This window comes from Eptesicus fuscus, chromosome 4 (assembly GCF_027574615.1).
Source record: "Eptesicus fuscus isolate TK198812 chromosome 4, DD_ASM_mEF_20220401, whole genome shotgun sequence".
In the NCBI taxonomy this organism is placed as follows: Eukaryota; Metazoa; Chordata; class Mammalia; order Chiroptera; family Vespertilionidae; genus Eptesicus; species Eptesicus fuscus.
In genome coordinates, this window is record NC_072476.1 from 58890000 (window position 1) to 58916925 (window position 26926).

A 26926-nucleotide genomic window follows, 5' to 3' on the forward strand; every position below is an offset into this window, starting at 1 on the left:
CAGAGACCAACTTTAATCACCCTTTATCTTTTTCTTCAAGATTGAAAAAAATAAAAAAAACTGACGGAATAAAAAGTATTTACTCAAAATGCGCACTGTCCCAAGGTTCATGTTTGTAACATGTACAAATCTATGACTGGGAAGGTGCCAAATCAACCTTCTATTAAGTACACTCCTTAATAAGGCTAAAAATGTATGTTCAACGCTGTATTTGTCAGCTGGCTTCATTTTGTTTCATGCCAAAACATGAGATGTGTCACTGTTCAAAGGCAGCCAAGTCCAAAGAGGGTAAATCTATTTCTAGAAATGCATGCTGTTGTAGGTTGGCTTCCCTGGGAAGCCGACTTCGAGATGGAAATTGGTGTGCAGGTGGTTTACTGGGGGGTGATCTTGGGAACAACTCTTCTTAGGAGTGAAGGAAGTAGGATTGGGCAGAGGAAAATTTCAAACTGCAATACAGTTGCAACGGAGACCTCAGCTGATCCTACAGGGTGTCCTGGAGCTTAAATGACCCTTAGGATGGTTCCCCTTTGGGGAAAGGCAGCCGGACCTTTGTATCCCTAAATCCACCAGCAATCAGAGGAGGATCCCTGCGTGCAGGAGCCATAACCTTGGGAAAGCAGCTTCTATAGGCAGAGGGTAATGCCTGGAAAGGGACTCAGCTATGTGGCATCAGCAGCCAATGAGCCCAGTAATATGGGGAGTAAGAACAGTGGCCTTGAAAGGGCATTTGTGAAACTCCCCACGGCCTACACAACCAATCTTCTACCAAGGAGCTGCGTATTGATAGAGCACATGTGTGTATATAGGGTGTATTCTAAGGATATTGAGTGCACGTGCATACTGTGTATGTAACTATGCGTGTGTGCACACCTGACAGGTAATTTTAGCTTCACTGAAAGCATTTTAGAGCTCAGAAACCATGTACATACTCACATCCTCATTTTATAGAGGAGGAAACTGAGGCTCATAGAGGTTACGTGACCTGTCCAAGTCTCCTTGTGTTAGAAATGGAGAAACAATAAAAAACTGTTACTTGCTCCATCTGATAAATAAAGGGACATCAAAAAATAAGCTGAAAATTTAGTTTGAATAAAGAATTATAGATTCCAAACATACGGTGATTTAACAGTTAAACTTGGATTCTCTAAATTATGGTATACGTTCTACTCTGAGCTTCTGCATTTAGTTTTTCCAAGATCGTTTTAGGTTTGGAGTAAAGTTTTCACACAGAATTTAGCCTACTTTGAAAAACACTGCTATTTCACAGTCTTTCCAAAGCGTTCATAAACAGCGCCTTTAATTTTCTGAAGACAGAAGGTTTCTTATGTCTACAAAGCTCTTCTTATGTCGGTGGAATGGGGTGGGCAGGCATTAAACTTTATTTCTACACAAAAATAAAGCAAAGTCAGTAGTTTTCAAGTGAAAATTAAGTGAACAAAATTTAAAATACTTTTTAAAAAATCATCTGATTTGAAGGAAAATACAACTAATTTCAGGTTTAATCCAGCTCAGTAGGGTTTCCCAGTGTGAGGAGCCATACGTATCTTAGTGACACTAAAAAGTTCCTCCTTATATGTAACTAGAGGCCCAATGTACAAAATTCGTGCAAGGGGCTCAGCCCTGCCTCGGCCCTCGCAGCCCTGGCTTCGTCCGGAAGGTCATTCTGCTGCCAGTCTAATTAGCATATTATGCTTTTATTATTATAGATTCTTATATAGCCTCTTAGTCACAAAAGACATTTCTTTTTGTTCACACACACACAAAAGGAAAAATGACTAGGCATTATGTGTTGGGTAGGAAAATCAACAAAACATTTATGGATTAAATAAGCCTTCATTGAGCATTTCATCAGAAACAACCGAAGGACCCAAAATAATTTTAAACTGTGGAGCCTTTTTCAGGAGCTTACTCCTACGAGCCTACCTCAGGGTCAAAGGGACTTTGTGAATCAGAGTGTTATGCTTCCAGTTAACATTGTAGCTTTTTTTCTTCTATGTTATCTCTTTAGTTATCACTAAATGTCCATTATTTTAAAGCAAACACAATGTAACTCTGGAATTCAAATGAATGGCATCTCTTTCAAAGAGGTGGCTTTGTGAGTCTTTAGGGTGATTCTTACAATGTTGCCAATGCTTGAAACTTTTAGAAACCCTTGCAATGCCCTGACCGGTGTGGCTCAGTTGGTTGAGCGCTGTCCCACACACCGAGAGGTCACTGGTCGGATACCCAGTCAGGGCACATGCCCGGTTTGCAATCTCAATCCCCAGTAGGGGGCATACAGGAGGCAGCTGATCTGTTTCCCTCACATCAATGTTTTTTTCCTCTCTCCCTCTCCCTTCCTCTCGCTAAAATCAATAAAAACATTTTTTTAAAAAAATCCTTGCAAGAATTCTAGCATGGCAATGTACTAGCCTATATCAGAGCTTCAAAAAGAAGATAGAATGCCAATTTTCAGGAGCTGAAGGCTATGAATACACCCTAGGCATGTTTGGAAGATCTTTTTCCTACTTTAAAGATTAATTCAATATTTAGTAAAAGCCAAAAATTTATTCAGAGCCAAGAACAATGAAGAAGATATACACAGTCAAGCTTGTCAAAACATGGGTAACAAAGGAGAGATGAGACTGATTGTATTTGCTAAACTAATTCTAAAAAGAGACCAAGAGAGGAGTTACCAGGAGTTTCATGTATTACAAGGGATTGGCAGGGGGAGGGGAGACAATAAATGTCCTTGAGTTGAATAGACAAATTTAGCTTTGCAATTACTTTGTGATAAAATCTTATATGGTAAGTTAATTTCATCTTGTCAGTGAAATTTATTTTTTTCACTCATGTGTTATCGTTCATAAAAAGATTAAAGCATTCCTAAGCAAATATGTACTAAGCCCCTACCACATCAAATACTAGGGATATAAGGACACACAGATAAAATAAATTCATAATCAACTGAGCCAATATAGACATGACTGCAAACAATTATAATGTAAGTACTAAAATACAGGTAAACAAATTCACCATGGAAATAGAAGAAGATGAACTCTGCCTGGGGGATTATGGAAGGCTGCACAGAAGAGGCACTGATTTAAAAGATAAACATGAATTTGCTATGCAGGTAGGATGGGGGTGTGCAGAGGGGCACTCCAATCAGAGGATGTGGCATTCGCAGAGGCCTGGACGTGAGAGAAAAAATAGAACACATTCACTTCCAGTTTCAAGATGACAAGCTAGGCCCACACTGCAACCTCTTCTCCCTGCTGAATCACAAAATGATAAAATAAAGAGGAGAAGGGGGTAAGAGGAACGAGGGAGAAAGGAAGAAGGGAAGAAAGGAAGGGGTGGGGGAGGAAGGAAGGGAGGGAAGAAGGGAGATATGTATATACAGCAACACAAAAATCAGAGGAGAGATTCTCGCCCAGAAACTAGGAGTGCATGAGAGGCCAAAGGCTGATGGCATAGGACCCAAGGGGAAAGCTGAAGCTTGGAGTACTGGTGGGTCATGAAGTTCTGCACTGTGTCAACATCAAGAACGCTCCCTGCTCAATGACTGGGGAGGGAGGGAGTCCCAAGGGCAACCCAGTGGAGATTAGCCGAGTATCCTAGTGAAAGCTGCTAGGCCTGCAGATCCTGTTTGTACTTCCACTCCCACGCCTACCCCAGAGAGCAGATGGGCAGAGGAGGAGGAAGGCATCAACAGGGAATCCAAATTGCAAACGTAGGCAAATTAAGAACTATCAAACATTTGAGAAGCATCTATACCATGAAATAAAATCTCATCAAATGGAAAGACTTATAAAATGCCCCCCACTCAAAACCAAACTTAATAGAGCAATCAAAACAGAATCTTAAAATAAGTATAATTAATTGAGGTTTTTTTTAAAGTAGTTATATCCTTAAAACAGGAACAAAAAATTATGAAAGATAACCAATTAGAGATCTTGGATATGAAAAGCTGCTGAAATTTTTAAAAAAGCAATAGACCCAGAAGAACTAATTTGTGAGTTGGGGAAGAAGAAAAAATAAAAAAAAAAAAATACAAGAATTCTCCCATAATATGACAGGGAGAAATAAGGGATAGGAAATAAAAAAGATGAGAGAAATGGAGGCAAGATCCAGAAGTTTCAACATCAGTCTCCTAAGAGTCCCAAAAGGAAAGAATAGAGAAAATGAAGGGAAGGTGATATGTGAAGAAGTCAGGAAGCTGGACCTTCCTAGATCTAAAGAAAGACATTAAGTTCTTCACATAGTTCAGTATGATGGGCATATGACACAGAGGATGCACCTATCTTGTATTTTAGGCACAACTTTACATTAGAAAATTATGGAAATAAGATTAAAATATCGGATTAGAATAAGGGTACCAATAATTTAAAAAAATACACACACACACACACACACACACACACACACACACGCCTAGAAGCCCTGACACCTAAAGTAATGAGCACCGCAGAGCCCAGATCTTGGTTTCTAAATATCATTACTCATTATCAGGGACCAGAGCTCACTGAAGAAAGGACTAATTCCAGGCCTGGCGCAGGCAAAGTGTAAGGTGAGCCTGGGACATCTTGTGCCAGAAAATAAGGAAGAACTCAAAAATTCATTAGAGCTAGCTTGAAGAGGCTCAGGAATGTTCCTGCCACCCACTGTGCTGATGTATTTGATGCCATGACACAAAGATGCCAAGCTGAAAGGCGAACACAACACAAGCTATAGTGCCCAGCACCACTGTGGACAGTGAAGAAATATGCTGGAAGAAAACTGACTATCATTTCTTCTCTCTATAGAAGACATTAAAAAGTGCTTATCATACAAAGAGGTGATCAAAGACCATGTAGCCCCCAACATATAAGAAAAGTTAAAGAAGTGTCAAGCTGTTAAATAACAGAAACATTGTTTAAATATTTTGTGGTATCCGACAGCTGTTTAAGATTTACAATCTCTTGTTTCTTTTCTCTTTCATAAATTTTCACTTCTGTACATATAAGTATCTGTGATTTTGTAGTTGTTTTTCTTTTTCCTTACAAAGAATCTCTAAAATTGTGTAAGTTTCAGGTCCTACAAAATCTGGAACTGCCCCTTTCGGAGATCAAAAAGAAGGCTGCTATGACAGAAAATTAAATGACTAGGATCTGAAATCCAGTAAATATGGAGAGGAAACATGAGTTTGAGATTCATTTAAAATGTAAAATCTAGAGCTCTTCAGTCAACTGGATATAGGGGATGGGAGAGAAAGCAGGATTGGATGATTCTAGTTTGGATGAATGTATAGATTTGAAATTATTCACCAAGATAGGGAATTCAGTAGAATGAGGAAGATGTCTGTGGAGCTATGGGTCATGCAGGAGACTGGAGCCAGAGAAAGAGACTGGGTAATCATCAGTGTTGATACAGGACAAGCTGGGGCAAAGGATGAGTGGGTTCCTGGTCAGAGTAAAGAGCAAGAAAAGGTGAAGTCAACCGATGGAACTCTGTGCAACAACTACAGGACGTGTTGGTGTGTGTGGGGGGGTTGGGGGGGGGGGAGGAGCAGTAAAGAAGATAGAACTAGAACAATTACTAAAGTACAAATAACTTTATTAACCAAAGGAAGAGGTGTGTTTGAATAATTTCAAAGAGCAAATTATTATTGAAATGAATTACATTTGGCAATAAGCATATAACCTGGCAACCCTGAGTGAGAACAAACTCAGTGTAATTGTAAATGTCAAAATTAGACTGTAGTGCACTGAAGAATGAATGGGAAGATACTTTCAAGAATCATGGCCAGCAGTAAGAAGAAAAAGAGAGAAATAGAGGGGATCTGCAGTCAAGGAAGGGTCAAACTTACTTTATTTGTATCTACTAATGTTAAACATGTACCTACCCTATGACTCAACAGCCCCAATTGTAGGTAGAAACCTAAGCATCATCAAAAGGAGCATGGATAAATAAATTACAGCTCTTCACACAATGGAATATGCAGTAATAAAAAGAACAAATTACAGATAAGCACAACATAGATGAATCTCAAAAGTATTATGCTAACTGAAATTAGTCAGACACCAGTCATTACATTTGTATGAAGTTCAAGAATAGGTAAAACTAATCTATGTTTTTAGAAGTCAGAACAGCAGTTACCTCTGGGGAGGGGTGTTATTATAACTGGGAAGAGGTCAGAGAGAGCCTTCCTACATACTGCAAATGTTCTGTATCTCAATCAGTGTGATGGCTGCATGGATGTATACAAATGTAAAAATGCTGCACTCAAAGATTAGTGAACTTCATGTCCTTTACTCTGCTATATCTCAATAAAAATAAATAAATGAATAAAACTAAAAACTTAAAGAGAGTTTTACTGAGAAAATACCAGTACTATTAAGAAATATAAGGTATCACCAAATCAAAGTGATTTTTGAGTTGGCTCTGAGATACTTGATGCATTGTAATCACAGCAGTTTTCAATACTTTCCTTTGACATTTCATGACCGTATCCAATGATGAAGACATAATAGCTGGCATCTGAACCCACAGTCATGTAGGCTTTTTTTAAAAAAATAAAAATTATATTAATCATTAATAAACTTAGATCTATTTAAAATGAATATGGTACTCTCATTATAAAAGAGAAAATGTAATACTTACCATTTTGTCTGGTACCAACAGCAGCAATGATTACTGGAACTGAATTTAATGCTCTTTTTATCACGGGAATATAATTATCCTTCACTTCATGGAATGAAAACTTGTCATTTACGTTGTATTTGATCACAATGATGTCAGCACCCCCAATCAGATTTCGAGAACTGTACCAGTCACTGTCAAAAATGTCCTAAACCAAAATGCAAAGAGTAATCTTTAGTCTGTCTTCAAATCAATCATGTATCAGTAGTTTAATTTTTTTGTTATATTTTAACTTTTGGAATTCATTAAAAATTTTATTTCACAAAAGAGACTACATAATTTTTTTTAAATGTTTGAAGTCTACCAGCTTTTTATTTACTCATTTAGCCTAGACAACTAAGTAGTGGTAGACAATCTAGAGAATTCCTGAGAATCTAATGAAATAAGCAACTTCTTTCAATATTTGTGTTTAAAGATAAGCACTTGGTTTTAAAATGATGCCTTATTCTTACCATCTAATCATTTTAAAGACATAACGCTATACATTAGATGCATAGCATCAGTATGAGTAAGGAAGCTTCAGAGGATTTTCCTTGACCCAGTTAGACACTGCGGAATTATTCAGTGTTTTGAATTGTAATGCACTGTAAATTCTGTGGCGCTCCATATATTTTATTCGTATTTTCAAAATTCATATATACTTTCATGTATACTTTGGATAGCACCACATGCATACAGTGTACATGCATGTGCATGGTGGGAAGGGTGCCTCCATAAAAAGATACTGTGTATTATAAGATGCTAACATGGTAAGAACTCTACTTGCAGTTCATGTATTTTGCTCATATAAATTAAAAATTTAGGCCCTAGCGGGGTAGCTTGGTTGGTTGGAATGTTGTCCCATGCTCCAAAAGGTTGCAGGTTTGATCCCCAGTCAGGGCATGTACTGGAGTCAATCAATGGATGTTTCTCTCTCACATTGATGTCTCTCTCTCTCTCCCCCCACTTCCTCTCTCTCTAAAAATCAATGAAAACATATCCTCGAGTGAGGATTAAAAAAAATTCAGGATAAGTCTTTCTAGTTTTGAAATATTTACTTTTGCACGAGAGTTCTAATATTTACATTTAGAACTTGGGCCAAGAATAATTCATTATGGACCCTAGTCCTTAAAATTCAGTGCTTTATGTTTTTCAAAGTTTTTGTGTGAATAGTAGAAAGAAAACATCTTTATGAGTCTTAATACCACTGCTAAATATGCATAAATAATTTCTTCTCAAATTCTAGTTAACTATTCATCATTATTTGTCCTGTCATGTGGCCTTTTCTATATATTTTATGGATGTAATAAAGCTGGATTAAGAAAATATGGCCTGACACCTATTTTTGTGTGAATAAAGATTTACTGGAACACACTCACACACACACACACAAAACACACACACACACAAATAAAATAGACAGGTAGATGTGGCTAACAGGTCCAAAAACTGCTGGATTACGGAAGTGTTCATTTTGACAAAGGAGTCTAAAACAAGTTTAATGGTGTTTGAATCAATCAATCGAGATCTGTGCCTGTGTATCAGGGCTCTTACCCTATGATGGAAAATTCTAGAGAAGTGTTACCCAGCAGTGCCCTGGGCCGAGAGCTTCTTCTCATCAGTACTTCCACAGCCCCAGCAAAACCTGTGTCGATTCCCTGCACCTTCCCAACCCACCCATTTCCTACAAGTACACTCATAATAACAAGAATTATGAATTTTTAGGTATGCATACTCTGCTGAAAGTAGGATGAACACCACATTTTTAAAGAAAGATTAAAAAAACAACCCAAAGGCAAAATATAGGAATATAAAGTGCAAAGTCTTACACTTAGTAGAGGGTGTAAGATAGGGGACACAGATTAAGAAAATGTGAAAGCTTCCCAGCAGAGCTCTGGCTAATTTCCAAATCCCAAACCACAAAACCTATTCAGTTCCAATTGTATCTGTTATAGTATTCAAACTCTAAGTATAGAAGTATTAGACGGTATATAAGGATAACAATGGATAAGGACATCAGAAGAATGGTATACAAAACTAAACATAAGTGGAATCAATAGTAAGCAGCCATTTAACTCTAGGAGAACAAAACAAAAGTAACTTGCTCTTTGCATTCCAAATAGTTCAAAATTCCAGAGTTATTGGAGAGATGTAAGGGGGTTGGGCAGTGGGTAGAGAGAGAAACATTTAAGGGAAAATGTCATGAGAAAATGGGCTTTGGCATCATTAACACTATGGTATTGGGAATATAAAGACATAAATCATTTTATTTTTAATACAAATCAGAGTTTCAACCCTTGCACAAGAAAACTGCATGCATTACTTCACTGCTTCTTGTGGAATTATTTTTGGTAAACAGGAAAAAGATCTAGAAATAAAATAACTGCAACAAAAAAGGGTGGGTTTGAGGGAGACATACTAAATAATGAGCTACATAAAACGAATCTGAAGCACATTTATTTTTTAAATGCCAAGTTTATATGGCGAGGATCCAGAGTAAGGCTAGAGATCTAGAGAAGAAAACTAGAAAAGAGAAGCACAGCTATCTCATTCTAGCTCCAAGAAAACACCACATTTCTTCTCAAAGAGAAAAACGCTCCACTGGTTCTAGAAATATTAAGGAAATAAAATTTTCCTGCCCCTTGTAAATCAGTTCCAGGATTTCCTCTAGGAGGTTATGTAACACAAGGCTTGGAGTCACATTTGGAGAATCAAACTCATCTTTTTAAAACGAAAACTAATCTGAACTTTTACAGCAAAACAACAATTTTATTCTACTTCATTGTGGGGCTGCAAATACAATACTAAGTACTAACATTTCTGCATCGATGTACTGTATTTGTTTAAATCTTGAATGATGTATGGGAAAACTACTTTGGCTTAGCATAACTGATACACGGCTACACTAAAGTTGTAATAAATACTCTATTATTATAGTAGCTAGCACTTATTCAGTACCTACTACATGCCAGTTTCTATACTAAGATCTTTACCTGTACTATCTCATTTACTCTCCAGCACAGCTGTAGGGGGCAGGGATTATTATATTTACTTTATACACAGGGAAAGTAAGGCGAAAAGAGGACAAGTGACTTAGCAAGGAATACAACCACTAAGCAGCAATGTGAGGATCTGAAATCAGGTCCTTTTGATATAAAAACCTGTGCTGTTTCTGCTCTGTTATATTTAATATTCTGACTCAGTACATGTCAAATATCAGCTGATGAGTACAACCAACTTTAATATCTCTGATGTGCTTTTATTTAACACCAAGAGAAGAAAAGCACCTTATAAAGAATAGCTCTACAAATGTTTTCTACTATGTCTGCAAACCATTGTAACCTAGAAAACTATACCTGGTTACAATTCAGTGCCTTAAATAGGGCCCAAGTCTAACCAAACAAAATGTGATTTTATGATAAAACATAACAATCAGTAAATGGCAAAAATCCACTGGGGCTTATTTTAATCTATTTGGAAGATTTCATTGGATCACAAGTACTGCTGTTTGCTAAATTAACAACATAAACAGGGAAGAGTCAACAGCTCAAAGAAAAAAATGTAAAAGGTAATCCTAACATCCTAATCCAGCTTATTTTATATTCCTGACATTTATTTCCTCTATTCACTCAATGGTTGATCAAGTTCATGTAGAACCAGTAAGTTTTTAGACTGTAAAGTCTTTCACAATGAAATACCAAAGTTAAAAGCAGTGTTTTATTTGCTTGCATGGACTTCAAACAATACATTCTCTATCAATGCTTCTTATGGTCAGCAGCATCTCTTTCATCACTAGGAGTTTAATAGCATCACTATTATTGAAAAGGCCTGTTTTTCATTTATTTTAGTCTATTAATGTAAACTCCTTTAATCACAAACTTATTTGGACAAGTGATCTCTTCCCACAATATAGAAATTTGTACATTCTATACATTTCCTTAGAAAGGTATATTAGTTCCTTATTGTCCCAAATTCAGTTTTTAAAACTTGCCAAATGTAAAAATCTCACATAATGATAATTTGTATTCCCTTTTTCAGACACTAAACTTTCTTCTGTTACAAAATCTAACCTTTGGTAGCAATATAACTCTAATCCCAGTAAAGAATCAGGCATTTTCAAATAAGATTAAACAAAAACATTAAAAAATATGATGTCATTGAGAACTGAAAACATTTATATGTGTCAGGAAGTAGATTCCTTTCTCCCTTTATCAAACAGTCAAGAATCGAATTAGCATTTATCACTTTCATTACAACTGCTGCCAAATTATTGAAAAATTTAAAGCTTTTAAAAAAATTCCAAGCATATTAGTAATACCATTTCTGATTTATGGATCACTAAAATCAAATGCCTAATAGATCAAGAGTATCCGTATTATCAACATTAAAAACACTAGTTTAAACACTGTCAAAGGCACACAGTAATATCAATGAGTTCTTTGAAATTACTTCTCAGCCCCTGTCTTTCTCCTTTCCAGGTCCTGTTTCCGACCTGCCCAGTGGAATGTATTGTTGCCTGTGTGGAGCTTTCGGAGAGAGGGTTTATTTTTAGAACACTAATATGACACTATCACTCCCAGGGCGGGCTTAAAAACATTGCTCTCTGCTGGTGAAACTTGGTGACCCCATCCCTCGTGGCTGGCACATCCAACTGTCAGCGTCTACCAGGGGACGAGCCGCAGCCGCGAGGTGCGCGCGCTCCCCCATCCCGCCGGGCTCCGTGCCTTCTAAGAGTGCTCCCTGCCCGACCAAACAAAGAACCAAAGATTTCCCCTCCAATGTTCGAAAACTCCACCGGCCACTTCACAGACATCCACATGCATAAAAGACGGGGGCCTGGGGGGAGGGGGGCGGGGAGGAGGAAGAGGTGGGAAAAAAAAAGAAAGAAAAGCCGTGTCCGCCTCCTCAGCGAGCCGCTGCCGCGCCTTACCCAGACGGGACAGTCGTGGACCACCAGCTTGACGTTCCCAAACGCGCTGGCCTGGTACTCGGTGAACACGGGGCGCGCGACGGTGCCGGCGGCGCTCAGCAACAAGCTGCTCTCGTCCCCGGAGACCAGCGGGCTCCTCCCCAGGTACGTGCGGATGAGCCCGGACGGCCGGTGGTCCTGGTGGAAGGAGTCCCCCTCGTTCCCCAGCGCCACTATGTGGATGGACCTGCCGGGCACAGAGGGGCCGAGGGAGAGGAGCGCGCGGTCAGCGCCCGGAGCCCTGGGTCCGGACAGGAAGTGCGGGGCCGGCGCGCGGAGGCCGGGCACCGGCCGCTGCCCCGGGGCGCAGCACACGCGCGCGGAGGAGAGACAATGGCAGGACCCCGCCGCGTACGTACATGATCTCCAGTCCGACGGCTGGGCCGGCGACGCGGAGAAATGCGGCTCCCCACGGCCTCCCGGTCCCTGTCCGCGACGGGTTTGCCCGCAATCAGCTCATCCCCGGCCGCGACCCCCTCGCGTGCTCCACCGCGGCGCGCGCGGCCGACGCTGAGCGGGCCCCGCCGGGCGGGCAGCGAGCACCCGGGCGGGGGGCGTGCGGGGCCGGCCGAGAGCGCGGGGCCGGCCGAGAGTCAGGAAGTGCCCGGGATCATCCAGGGCGGCCGCGCCGCTCCCCACCTCCGGCCACCGCCACCGCCGCCCCGGGAGCCCCGGGCGCCCTGGCGCTGCAGCCCCTCTCCGCCACGCTCCGTCGGCCGGGCAGCTGTCGCCGTCTGCGGCTTCTGCTGTTTCTCCTGCTGCTCCTCCTCCTGGCCGAACGGGGTTCGGAGGAAAGCTGGGCCTCCGCCCCCTCGGCGGGGCGGGCGGGGAGGGCGCAGCACGTGCCGGCCTCGGGGGTCGGGCGGACGCGGGGGACGCGCTGCCGCCGGGGAGGCCCCGGAGCCCGGGAGGCGGCGGAATGGGAATGGATAAATGCACCGCCCAAGCCGCAGCCTCCGATCGCCAATCCGCCCGCAGCAAGTTGGTTCAACTCGGAAGGCTGTAACCAGAGCCAGGGAAAGGGGGGTGGGGCGCTGAGGCCCCGCTCCCTAAAGCCTGGAAAAAAGGAGGTTAGTGAAGCCGGGGCTTCCAGCCCGTCCGCCTCTCCAGCGGCCCGGGGTCTCCCCCTCGGCCTTGGCCTTGGCAGACAGTGTTTCACCGCGTCTGCCGCTTTGTGGTTTGTCAACATGTACTTGAGCTCTTTTCTAAAATCGCGCGTGCGGGGTGCGGTGGGGGAAGGCAGCATTCATGCTGGTGCAGAAAGGGCTCTTTGTTCGCACACCCATTTGCTAACATCGCTCTGGGGGGATTATTTACAATTTCAAGCTACGTTTGGCATATTTTACCCCCCCCCCAAAAAAAAACCCCCTGCAGGATTTTAAGTGCTGGGGTTCGTAGTGCCGTGGTTTTAAACAAGTTATGCATGAGGTGTTCGACGCGTTTACAAACTAAATGGTAGTTTTCTTGGAGATTTTTTTTCCCCCCCCCCCCAGCACACATTATGGCTACGTATTTCATAATAGTCCCTGGACCAACTGCAAAAATAATGTTCATGCTAATGCAAGGTTCCTTTAGATTCCTTCATGATAACGCACTGTAGCGAAGGTTATGGATGTCTCTTCAGGGCCTCACACTACCTCGGTGCAAACGAACGCTGGAATCCACTAATACCAAGAAGGGCCAGAGGTTACTCTGGGCTCAGCTTCTCCATAAACATGAAAATTCTTACAAGTGCTCTGTGTTGAAAGAGTTCTTGTTTATCCCTTTATTTCGCCCTACTTTAACATTTTGCAGCTGCTTGTTCTCAGCAGAGCTATTTTGAGGGTATGAAGCAGGAGGTACTGAGTAGGGCGGTGAGAAGACTAGGGTAAGAGGCCTTTGGAACGCGAACAGCTTTTTTTATTATGGGCCCTTGTTGCTCCCATGAAAAGAGTGTCAGTACCGTATGCTCAGACAGGGCATGGTAGGAGGCATTCTTTCTGTAGCCACTGATTTAAAAAAAAAAAAAAATCTAATTTCCCTTTGCACTTAGTATCATTTACCTCTTAGTCTCCAGAACCTAAGCCGTCCTATAATATTTAAGTACAAGAAAACCTTTTCTCTTGGGTCAATAGAAAATCTATTTTCTCTTAGCCCTCTCCCGTGACCACAGGTCACAATCAAAGACACATAATGGATGCATGGATAAATAAAAATGTGGTATGTACATACAGTGACATATTAGCCTCAAAAACAAGGACCTTCTGTCATATGTTACAACATGAATGAATCTTTAGGGCATTTTAGTAAGTGAAATTAGCCAATCACAAAAGAACCAAATAGTGAATTTTCCGACTTAAATGAGATAGCTTAAGGTAGTCACACGCTTAGAAACAGTGGTCACTAAGAACTGGAGAGGGGGGAAGGGAGAAGTTGTTTAATGAGTATAGTTTCAGTTGCAAGATGACAAAGTTCTAGAGATCTGTCGTAAACAAGGGGCATATAGTTAACACTACTGTAATGTACAGTTAAAAATGGTGAGGTTGCTAAATTTTGTTGCGTTTTTACCACAATAACCAAAAAGCGGGAGAGAGATACTGGGAAGTGGCAGGAGGGGAGACAGGATGCATTTCCCCTCAGTTATGTGAGCCAACCCTGTGCTGAGTAGGCATGGGAGCTACTAAGATACATAAGACTCAGTCTTTACCCTTTAGAAGCTAAGTCTACTACTCATGGTCACTATATTGTGAATATTAATGCACCCAATCCTTTTGAAAACATGCTGGTTCCTTAAATAATTCTCATACAGGCTAATGAATCTAGTAATAAAAGTGGAACTACAAGAGTCAAGTCCAGTGAACATTCAGTAGAGATGTGTCTTCTGTATCATTAGAGCAAGTTCATAGAGAATGTAAACGTTGTCTTAGGTCTTAAAAGATGAGGAGGAGACTTGGAGGAAGAGGAGGCTGGGAGGGAAGGAGTACTGGACATGATATGCAAATCACATGCAAAGGTGTGAAAACCCGGAAGATCGGGACTTGTTCTGGAAACAGCTGAAATTAGTGCTGTCAAGCAGATTCCTTTATTACAGCAGGTTGAAAAGAGAGTGGTAGAGACTACCCAAGAGATTTCCAAAGGCAGACCTGGTGATGTTCAAGTTATAGAAGATTGGGAATCCCTAGACCAACCTCTGAATGTATGACAAAGCCTGGCTAGATGCTAACCAAAACCCATTTTCTCTTCCAGGACCCATAGCTAAACCATATTTACCAAAGATTTTGCCTGTAGGTAGGATCATATGATTAGTTCTCACCAGTGGAACATAATCCCTGCTGAGCAGTTAAGAGAAGGTATGCCTTCTCCACTCTCTTTTATCTCTCCATCTACCAACTGGATAAAACTAGGTCAACCTTGACACCATGTGCTTGAATTTGTTGGTCCGAAGTGTGGAAGAAGCTCGAGTCCCTAAATGATCCGTCACAGTAAAGCCTCTTCACAGCATGCATTTTACGTAATACGAATGAGAAAACATATATTTATAGAGTTAAGCCAGACATTTTGGGGTCAATAATTACAGCAGTTAGTGCTAATTATCTTGGTTAATATATTGTCATAGACGATCCATTTCCTGGTATCTTAATGATTTTTTTCTTAATTATCTTAAAACATTTTCATAGTTATTTCCCTTTTATTTACAACTAGAGGCCCGGTGCACGAAATTCATGCACTGAGGGGTGGGGGGGCATGTCCCTCAGCCTGGCCTGCACCCTGTCACAGTCCAGGAGCCCTGTGATTGATCGCCCCAAAAAGGTAGGCCCAGCCGCGGCTCCACAATAGATCGCCCCCACAGAGGGAGGCCCAGACTACCTGCTGCAGCCTGCTGGTCAGTGGCCTGGGTCTCCCTCTTTGGGGCGATTGTGGAGCCCCCCAATTGGTCGATCGCCCCACCAACCAGTGGCCTGGGCCTCCCTCTGCAGGGTGATCATGGGGCATTAGCTGGGCCCCTGACCAATTGCATTGCACCCACCTTGGCTGGCCTGGCACCAGTGGGTGTCATAGCGTGGTCATCCGGACGGTAGTTCCGCTGTTTGGCCGTTTGGTCTATTTGCATATTATGCTTTTATTATTATAGATACTATAGATTTTTATTTGGTTTATATATCTGTAGTTTTCCTCATTAGTAGCATTAATTTTTTTTTTTAACCAGGGTGTAACAAATTGGATTATCGTACGTTCTCTAAACTCAGGTTCACTGGGGAACACACAAGGAAGTGCCTCCAGCCCAAACAACCTGTTTTCCTATTTTGTTGGGTGAAATGCCACCATTTTATATTCATTTTGAAAGATGTCCGTATCCTCAGATTAAAGGTAGCCACAAATGAATGTAAGGAACAGGGGAGGTAACTCAGTGTACTACCATTGGTCCCCAGATCATGAATATTAATATATTCCAGCCTTTAAAAAAACGTGCTGGTTCCTTAATGCTTAAAGAGGAAGCAAGTGTTAGTGAGGGCAGGTCTGAAGAAGGAAGCCTGGCATAAGATTTTTCCTACTGTGTTTCAAGGAAACTAGGTTTCCACAGAGGAATCTTCAAGTCCACCTGAAGAGGTAGGGGAGAGAAATGCCTAGAGGGGTCTGAGCCCCTACTGCTCCCACATCAAAGTCTTATTGCCATCTTTTTTTTTTTTTAATATTAGAGTTTCATGTTCATTTTCATTAAAAATAGTGCTTTCTAACATTAACAATTTAAAGACTACTTATCTAAAGCAAGGGTCTCCAAAATGGGGTGCAGAAGATGACCCCTGAAATTCCAGAATTGAGTATTTGAACTTCTATTTACAAGCGCGCACGCGTGCGTGTGTGCGTGTGTGCGTGTGTGCGTGTGTGTGTGTGTGTGTGTGTGTGTTTTTTAAACCAAAAAGAGAGAAAGAAACTAAATTTTACTAATATTTAATATGAGGCTTGGCGCTGGCACCGCCCCTTGATCTGTAAGTGGGCAAGCACGCGGTGTTCTTGGGAGTGGGTGGGAGCACAGCACAGGGTGGGGGACAGAGGGCTCTCTCCTTTGTTGATTGTCAACATATTGCCACATGTTGCAGCTTTTGTATCTAAGCGGATTTATGGATATTTAAGTAAACTAACTGTTACAGCTTGGACCAATGGAGATAGTATTAATAATGCAATAATAGGCAAACACAATTGGCTAAACTGACATTTCTGACACCCTTTGGGAGCCATTTTAGGAGGTGAAAAACGACTAATCAGATCTGACAATAAGTTAGCCATAATAATTGAAATTATAAAGAACATTGGTTCAGGTATGAATTTCCATCTTACTTTTGCTAACATCAACTTCACTCTAAGTGTGTAGTATAGTTAATAGATAACGATATGCTGAACTGATCACAATTAGGTAACCATTTAAAAACTAGGCATCAGACATGAAGATAAAACTCAACAATATTTACAGGATATTAATGTAAATTACTATTAAAGCTGATACTTTAAAGAAAACTCACCAATTATAAATGCTATAAAGCCTCTTCTGAACTTTCTTTAAAAAAAGGAAAGTCAAAAAGCAGCACACAATTGGGAAAATAGTTTTCTTCTTGCGAAGAAGATACAAATGGCTGAACTATACATGGGACACAAATGAAAAAAACAACAACTGCATTCCTTTGGCAGCGAATACCTTGAGAATATGGATATAAAATCTTGCTCAAGACCCAAAGACACAGGTATTGGAACAAGTTACACAGTGTGGGAAATTTATGATAAGGTTAAACTGCAGGTGCAGGTGGTTTTAATATATATATCTCATGTTATGGTTTTAATAGGTTCTGTTTCAGAGTGGTACTTATTAGATTGTGTTTTAATAACAAAATACATTTTAAAATAACATTTTTGGTGAGCCATTAAAGGAAAGGGATAGTTGAGAGGTTATTCTTTCTCTAGTACATCTTTCAATGATATTTTAAAAAACAATTGACTTAAAAAAATAAAAGAACTGTTGTATGCAAGACATGTATAAGTGTAACTACTGATGGGTTAGTTGTTTAGACTAAAAAAATATTTTTACATAATGGAAGGAGTCCAAACTAAGATTACAGTGACAGCAACTACATTTAATTCATTCACGATATATCTCATAGACAGTTATTTTAGCAAAGAATCTGGAGCCAGAACACATAATATAGGATATTATTAATGTGGTTAGTTTTGTGAAAGCAAGATTTGTATAAATGGGGTGTGTTTTTTTTTAAACATTTCCTCATTGTGAAATATCACACACATAAAGAAAGGTGCATAATATCTATGCACATAAGTTAATAAATAATTATAAAATAAACATTTCTAAACATCCTCCAGGTCAGGAGAATAGAGCGTTATCAGCACTCATGCAAGGTCTACACCACACACACACACACACACACACACACACACACACACACCCCTTATCTGGTTGCCCTTTCTCAGTTATCGTCTTCTTTTTCTCAGAGATAATCACAAGCCTGACTTTTGTGCTGGCTCTTTATTTTTTCTTATAGTCTTAGTACCTATGTGTGCATTCCTAAACTGATGTTTTGGTTATCCTTCTCATTGAACTTTATAAAGGAGGCATCACAATGGATATACTCTTTGTGTCTGGGTTCTTATGCTTATCATCATTTGTAGGATTTTTCCATGTTTCTATAGTTGTGATTTGTTCCTTTCATTTCTTTTTGTTGCTGAATAGCCTTCGATGTGACTATTCATTTATCCATTTCCTGTAGATGGACACGTGAGCTATTTCTGGGTTTTGCCTATTACAAACACAGCTGCTAGGACTACTCTTGTTTTAAAACATAGTTTCTTGGTGGGTATGCTGTCACAGGGTAGGTGTATGTCCTACTTCGGTAAATAATACCGAACTGATTTCAAAAGTGATTTTAATGATGACACTTCTAATAGGGCACGAGAAATCTTCCCATAATCCTTTATACACTTAAATATACTTACTATATGCCAGATATTATAGTAAGTGCTTTACAAATATTGGCTTATTTTATTCTCATAATGACCCTATTGAATTAGGCTCTATTAGAATCCTAATTTAGAGGAGAGAAAATTGAGGCATAGGATGCTAAGTAATTTGCCCACAGTTACACAAGTAGTGAGTAGAGGAGTTGGGATTCCAGTTTAGACAATTGGATCCAGGATCTGTGCCCATACCCACTATGCTATGTTGATGATTGCTGTTTCCTTCATTACGTAATTTTTATTGAAAATAATGCATGTAGCCTCTTTTGTGATTGAAAATAACGAATATAGCCTATAAAAACTCTTATATCTTACAGAATTTTTAAAACCAACCTAAATATTTTTCAAATAAAATTGCTATCGATTTTGAAGTTCTTTGTGAACAGTATAAAAATGTACGACACCTAATTAGTTTGCTGCAACAAATGAGTAATAGTAGGCAAGATGGAAATGTATTCATCAGATTTCAGCCAAAATCTCTGCATAATGACTAATGGGACTGAAAATTAAGTCTCATAATTAGTAAAACAGCTAAGGAAGCAGTTATACCATTTAAATCCACATATCTTGCTCAGTCGGCATGGCTCAGTGATTGAGCATCGACCTATGAAGCAGGAGGTCAGGGCATGTGCCCAGGTTGCCAGCTCAATCCCCAGCGTGAAGTGTGCAGGTGGCAGCTGACCAATGATTCTCTCTCATCATTGATGTTTCTATCTCTCTCTCCCTCTCCCTTCCTCTCTGAAATCAATAAAAAATCTTACCAAATAATAGACAAACATGTAAATTGACTGTACCTCCGCTACACCACCAGCCAATCAGGAGTGATATGCAAATTAACTCAACAAAGATGGCGGTTAATTTGCATACACAGGTGCCGAGTGATGGGGGCTGGCGGGACGCTTGCGTCGTGGTGACGCAGGCCTTCTGCCCCACCCCTGGTCTCTCAGGGCCTCTGGGCAGCATGGGAAGGCGGGACTGGAGCGGAAATGGGTGGCTCCCAGAGCAGAAAGAGGCGGCTCCGGGGCCTGAGCGGAAAGGGGCTGGGCCAGAGTGGAAAGGCGGTGCCGGCAGCCAGGGAAAGGAAAGCCCATTCTAGCACAAATCTTCGTGCATCGGGCTCTAGTCTATATATATAAAAGCCTAAGCAACCGTTTGACCATCCGACCATTAGCTATGATGCCCACTGACCAACAGGGGGCAGACACTCAACGCAGGAGCTGCCGAGCTGTGGTGAGTTGGCAGCTGTGGTTCTTGGGTGACACACTGAGAGCCAGACAGGAGAGAGCCCAGTTCCGGGGTGTGTCACCTAAGAACCGCTCTCGCAATCCGGGACCCCTCGGGAGATATCAGAGAGCCGGATTTGGCCCGATCCCCACAGGCCAGGCTGAGTGACCCCACTGGTGCATGAATTTGTGCACCAGGCCTCTAGTGTGTTATAAATAAATAAATAAATCCACATATCTTTGTGAGCTCTCCTCAGAGATCCTTTAAATAAACCTAATATAAAAGCAGAAATCGGCATTGCTGTATCACACAAATGTTAAACCAATATTTTAAAAATAATGAGGCATATTCCATTGTTCTCCTTAAAAGCTTTATTAACAATAACATTTCAGAGAAAGATGTATTTTGTATTATTAATACATTTTTAAATGTTAGAAAACGATGATTTATCTAATCTTTATCTCAACTATTGAAAATTTTCTATTTCAGTATATTTTGTTGTAATCATAATATATTGGCAGTCATATGCATGTAATTTATAAAAATATTGGGGGTATACTCAGAATTATTTCTGATAGGGCGCTGAGTCAAAAAAAGTTTGCAGATCACTTCGTAAGTTATATAAATGTCTAACTACTGTGCTGAACACCTGAAACTAGTATATTGAATGTCAACTGTAATTGAAAAATAATATATAAATAATTTCCAGACCTACTGGTCTGGTGCCTAGGGCTGTGCTCTAGAGAGCAAGCCGAGAAGGAAGGACACAGTGGCGGAGTCCTGAGCCACCAGGAAGCAGAACAGAGAATCTGGACTGGCTGCTGGGGGCCAGGGAGGCTGTGAGAAAGGAAGTAGGAGAAGGCAACACAGATAGACTACAGGTCTACTTGCCTAGAAATCAGCCAAGTGAAAAATGTATTTGTATTGTATTAACTAATCTTATGAGCGATAAAGTTTGCAAATTTACACAAAAATCATAAAAATCAAGATTAGCATTATTTTTTTACAAGAGCTTGCACATACTTTATATAGAGTAACTTAAGCCAAGTCATGTCCCAGGGTTGGTAACCATACAGTTAGTCATAAGAAAAGTTGACTTTACTAATTTTATTACCTGGGTAATTTTTCTCAGATAAATAACCAACGTTGGTTTTTTGTGTTTTTTTTTCCCCTAAATTGTCGATTTCTTCTAAGGCACAAGGCTGCAATATCCTCAATTCTGTTTGGAGAAGCTAAAGAGGGAATCCAGAATGTTATTTAAATGCAAAATACTTCTATCCTATGCTCTTTCAGAAAAGGTCTAAAATGTTCATTTTGTTTGTTTGATTGGATTTATGTTACCAATCCACCTCTATCATTGTGCCCAATCGTGTTTTTAAAACAACTGTTCTGCTGTTTCGTTTTGTTTTGTTGTTTTGTTTTCAGTTAAAATGTTACTTTAAAATACCAATACATATACCGTATTTTCCGGCGTATTAAGACAACTGGGCGTATAGAAGATTTTCCTGGGTTAAAAAGTCATCTTATAGGCCGGAAAATACGGTATGTTCCTTTGAAATAGGACTGCCTATTTCTACCAGCATTTCTCAAAGGGTTGAACTTCCAAGAAGTCTGGTTGTATGGCCTTTAATATGTCTTTTGTGTTATTTAGCCCTTGAAAAATATGTATACAAGTATCTAATCAAGTACTATTGATTATATCATTTATTTATACATAATATTTTGTGAAGTTGTCCATTTGTAGCCAAACAGAAATACAGGATATTAGATTTGAATTCTTTGCCTATAAACCTTCTTTTTGAAGAATTCAGATACATTTAAAAAATAGCCCAGCTGGCATGGCTGAGTGGTTGAGCATCGACCAATGAATCAGGAGGTCTTGGTTCGATTCCCAGTCAGGGCACATGCCCAGGTTGTGGGCTTGATCCCCAGTGTGGGATGTGCAGGAGGCAGCCAATCAGTGATTCTCTCATCATTGATGTTTCTCTCTTGCTCTCTCTCTCTTTCTCTTCCTTCCTCCTTCCTTCCTCCCTCCCTCCCTCCCCTCCTCCTCCCCCTTCCTCTCTGAAATCAATCAATATATATATATATATTTTTTAATAGATTTTTTAAAATATTACTATAACCTGGCTCTAGTTTTAACTGAACTAAAAGTTGTGCCATTTACAATGGTAAATCCTTCTGAAGTCTTCCCCATCATCCTTTGCACTCTTTAACTTGTCCTGTTCATGTGTCTCTGCTATGGCCAACCATTGGATATCATTCCCACTGGGGCATTTCATAAGCATGCTTTGCAATGTTCTACTTTTTCATTCAATAGCTGTCATAAGCCACTTAACCTGACTTCTGCCCTCACACAGTACTTCTGATCCTTATTTTTCTCGACTTGCTTTTTACTTTATACTTCTGAGTCTATAATCCTGACTACAGTTTAAAACTCTATTTTACAGTGAATAGCAACTGAAATTTTCTTATAGGTCTTTTTTTTCCCCCGCCTAAGGAAAGCCCAGCTGATACCATTAAACACGAGGTTTGCAGGTTAGTTTCTTGGTGAACAGTACTTTTGGCATTCTAACAAATCACCTCGCTGAAGCATTTAAATATGTTGGCTTATCCAAAGGACATTTTTTTTCTCTCGTTCCCTGCTTCTCACTTTCCCCAGAGGTCTCCTTGGTCACATTCCTACTGACACTGATCTCCAGGCTCCTCTTTAGAATCCATTCTGTTTTTAACATCTTAATCTGGGACTTGAGTATCATTTTTTATTCTATTCCCTCACTTTTAAATTAAAACACCTGGGCTTCTGTAATTATTACCATCGCTTCAGCTATACTCTCGGCTTCTTTCCGTACTATAGTGAGATCCAACTTTCTCAGCCAACGATTGCCCCTCTCCTACATGGCTGATAGTTTCTGCTAACCAAGGGGCTTGTTCCATGTGCTTCTCAAGATGTCCTAGTGGTACAGGCTCCTTCCAGGGTTAGGACACGGGCAATTCAATCCACACTAAAAGGCATTCATAGCTTTCTCAGTGAAGTGGTAAGAAGGGGAAACAAAGCAAAGACTCTCTGGACTAATCTCAGCAGCAAGCAGAGCTTCTCAAACTCTCCTCTGAGATAGCCCGCAAAAGAAAGGCACTTGAGCAAAAACCCCAATATTGCATTCCTAACCCCCCCGCCCCGCCCCCTGCCCCGGGGGTGGCATAAGCTGCCCACTGAATACTCTGGACTTTTTGTTTAAGTCTTCCCAAGTTTTACCTTTACGCCACAGTATATCCTTGTTGAATTAGTATAAAAATTCAAATTAAATTGCTTGACAACAGGTAAAATTAAATGATGGGCCTTTTTATCCTGTGACTGTTCTTTCACATACCTTGGTTTACTACTATGGAAATCAGCAAATCTTAAAGAGAATTTATGAAATTCTGATGGAGGAGAAAACTCTTCTCGTGAAATCTGGCAAGAAATGACACTTTGTAGATCTGGCTAGTTATAATCTACCTTTTTGTAGGTGAATGGAAACAAAAGAATAATAATTGTTATTGGAATGTTTGTCGAGTTGGGGAAAAAAATCCTGTTTTTACTGGTCATTATGTCTACCTCTTCAGAATGGAGGGGAGAGTCGATGATTTCTATAAACAAAAAGAATGAGACACTCAGAAATGTGCAATGCTGGCATAACACAAGAAGCAATGAAGTGCAATAGAATACAAACAAAACAAAACAGCCCAGACGGCAGAGTGTGCAGCGCTTTGCTGTGTTTTCCTACAAGCAGGCTAGAACGCACTAGCTGTCGCCTTAAAATGGAACAGTCTGTTTCTAGGTTGCTCCCCATGAACAGTCACACAGTGTACACTGTTAGCAACTCCCATGCTAGACTCGAGAATTAGGAGGCATTTTCAGACAGTGTGTTTTATTAATTCACTGAGATGTCTAAGAAATTGCTCAGCCCTCTTGCATTAACTATGATTACCACAATGTTTTGGTAACAACTTCATCATGGTCTCAAAGATTTTTATTGCAGGAGGTCAGATTGATTTAAATAGAGGCACTGTTCTAAACAACCAAGCTAGAAATGTCATAGGGAGAGGCCAGCTGGGCTGCTTAGGCTGGCCTCAGGGTAACATTGCCTCACCCAAGTCACATTTTCCAGGGCTCATTCCTTGGTTTTGCAAGTCCAGAAACTTTATTTTGTCTGGGTGCCCAGAGCTGATCTTACTCAAGGGACAAAGCTTGTGCTAACCCAATGCACAAGAGGCCAGTGTGTAAACTAGAATACTAATTTGATCATTGATATTGAGAAAGGAAACTATCAGAGGGCCTAGAAACATATGATATGTGGCCTACATTTTCTTTTCTCTGCAGGAAAGCCTACATGGGAAGCCCATTATTATCTTTTCAGTTCAACAAACATTTATTAAGCACCTAAGGTACAGGTCATTTTGATCCCAAGGATGTTTTTGCATAATAAACACTTTAGTTAGAGTTATGGGAACACTGAATTGTCATAGAGACATTATTTTCCAAAGGAAACTACATTAAGCCAATGTATGCTTTGATCAGCTTTCTAAAGTTTTCTCTTCTGATTGGTAGGTCCAGCCTTTTAGGAGAGACGAATACCTACCTGCATGAGGAATTAGCCATGAAGATCACCCAATAGGCACATTCAACACAAAGCCACCTTCTAAATATGGTCTTAACCCTGAGCTTCAGAGGAATCTGATAACCTGATGAACAGGTATGCAAACGGTTGTGTATAATGAGCATGTGTTCTTTACCACTAGATTCTCCTGTCAGGGAGTGATCTAAGACTTGGAGTCTTCCAGAGCCAACCTTGGCATCTAGGCTACAATACCACCCACTACTCAATACCAGGCCGAATTCTTTAAAACCTTACAGCTGGTTTAACCTAACATGTCCCATTTCCTAACATTCTCACCACAGGCCCAGCTATACCTTATCCTGGCCCTCTACGTTGCCCTATGCTTTGCTTCCTAGTTTCTACTTCATCTTCTACTTCCAGTTGGAGTGAAGGATGAGAACCAGACCATCACTCCATCCTCCTGAAGAACTTCTGTTCTGAGATCCAAGAGAGACTATACTGTCCCCTTTCTCCTTCGTTGCTCTCAGTTAGCAACTTCACCGTTAACCCCTTTAAGGTCCCCCATAAACTGTTCACTGCTTTTCTCTCTACCCCAATATGTCCATGGTCCTCCATGATGTCAGCGTGGTATAAGCCTCCTCACTGTTCCCCACCTCTGACTTCGACATCTCCTTCCTCATGTTTTCTGTCACAGAAAAAGGAAGCATCGAATAGGGAACTCCCCTGTTTCCCACTGCCAAGCCAACAAATGTATGTGCAGCCACGTGCATGCTTTTCTTTCCTTCGGCCACAGTGCAATAAATGTTCCTCATCTTCCCTCTGACTAAGTCCCCTGGCAGTGCTCTGTGTATCCCTTTTGACATTGGAGGGACTGCACTCCATCTATCTCCCTTTCCTTCTCCTGTGTCTTCAGCATTGGCCTCTCTACCGTTTTTGCTATCAGCATTTAAACATGTCCAAGACTCTGGCTACTATTCTTTCTTCCCCATCTGGCTTGAAGCAGACTTCTTTTTTTTAAAGAAAAAATCTTTTAGTTACGAGTTATTTAATTCTTTCACTTGTCAGGACTTGTATGCTTCTCTGTAACAAATTTTCTTGTTTTAAACAGACTTGTTTTAAGTGCTGCAGCCGTCCTCTCCTGAAAATTTATTATGACTTTTAGAATTCAAATAAACAAGTTCTTATTGTTCAGCATTGTTTTTTCTTTAAACTTTTAAATTATGAAATATACAAAAAGCACAAAACCTACATGTATAGTTTAATGAATAATTGTAAGACAAACACCCATTTAACCACCATTCCGATTAAGAAACTATCCCCCCCACCCCCCCGACCACCACCACCACCACCTATGTGTCCCTTTTGAATCGTTATCTACTCACCCTTCTAGAGGTAACCACCATTCTGAATTTTACGATAATAATTACATAGCTTTTCTTTAACAGTTTAACTCTTTCTTTGCCCATCCAGGCCCACTCTTTTCTCTTCTCCACCCTGCTCAGTATACTGGGAAGCTAGGCTGTATGAACCATAGGGTGTCCCCAAAAATATATACATACTTTAACTCAATTTTCACTCCTTTTCAGGTTTAACTGATTTGAAACAATGGGTGAAGCCAGACTAAGCTTTGAACAAAGAAAATGTATCCTGAAGTGCTACTAGACTTTTTTTTTAAATGGGGATACATAAAAGATAAAGTTTACAGTACAAAACCAGCAACAATTGACAAATTGAGGGTGCACAAATACCGAATGAAATGATTCTTGATATTTGTAATTCCATTGCTTTGTGTTATCAGCAGTGCCTGGACCAGAGCGGTCATCGGTTTGAAAACAGGCATTGACAAAAAAATTATTCATTTCTGTAGATTATTTTAAATTTTGAAAATCAACTGTAAGTTATTAAACATTGACTTTATAATCATTCAAAGTGTGTATACATTTCTTTGGGACTCCTTGTATATCAACAGGCTCCTTCCCCTTTCTGGCTTTTGGTTGCATTTTGTCAACAGGGAGTCCAGAGGGAGCAAAATAGGATAGGATATTTCCCTCTCTGGTGTCATCCCTACCAAGTCTCTCCAAGGGCTAGCGGGGCTGGATTTGTCACCAACTGTATTCGTCAGGATAAGTCACAGAAACAGAACCATAGCATTTCTCTGGCTAACCCTGATGAATATATAAATACTAGAGGCCCAGTGCACAAATTTGTGCAAGGGTGGGGTCCCTAGGCCTGGCCAGTGATCAGGGCCAATTGGAGCCATCTCGCCCAGTCCGAACTGGGGCCGGGTCAATCGGGGCCGGGCCGATCGGGGCCTGCTGGCCGGGAGGAGGGACAAGGGGGTCAGGACCACAGGAGGTTGGCCAGCCAGGGAAAGGGACCAGGGGGGAGGGACCAGCCGGGGGAGGGAATGGGGGAGGTTGGCCGGCCATGGGAGGTTGGCTGTGGGAGCTCACTGACCACAAGGAGGCAGTTCCTGCGTTGAGCGTCTGGC

The 26926-nt window shown here is 40.7% G+C and overlaps 1 protein-coding gene and 1 long non-coding RNA gene across 5 annotated transcripts in view; one reads left to right on the forward strand and one right to left on the reverse strand.

Annotated features, from left to right (window-relative positions):
* Positions 1 to 12376, reverse strand: part of RHOBTB3 (Rho related BTB domain containing 3) — a 53788-nt gene extending 41412 nt beyond the window's left edge. For both annotated transcript variants that reach the window (XM_028149877.2, XM_008144527.3), the window contains exons 1-3: positions 11971 to 12376; positions 11573 to 11798; positions 6625 to 6811 (exon numbers count right to left, since the gene is read on the reverse strand). In XM_028149877.2, coding sequence (XP_028005678.1) covers positions 6625 to 6811; positions 11573 to 11798; positions 11971 to 11972 — 415 coding nt within the window. In that variant the 5' untranslated portion in view covers positions 11973 to 12376. The remainder of the gene's footprint in view (positions 1 to 6624; positions 6812 to 11572; positions 11799 to 11970) is intronic.
* LOC129148855 (uncharacterized) lies at positions 11657 to 26358 on the forward strand. Of its 3 annotated transcripts, none has more exons than XR_008555847.1 (3): positions 11657 to 11716; positions 24426 to 24570; positions 26022 to 26358. It is a non-coding gene; the product is annotated as an uncharacterized LOC129148855 (long non-coding RNA). The 3 variants fall into 3 exon arrangements; XR_008555848.1 differs by lacking the exon at positions 11657 to 11716 and adding an exon at positions 11777 to 11962; XR_008555849.1 differs by lacking the exon at positions 11657 to 11716 and adding an exon at positions 12361 to 12681.
* Positions 26359 to 26926: the final 568 nt, after the last annotated feature.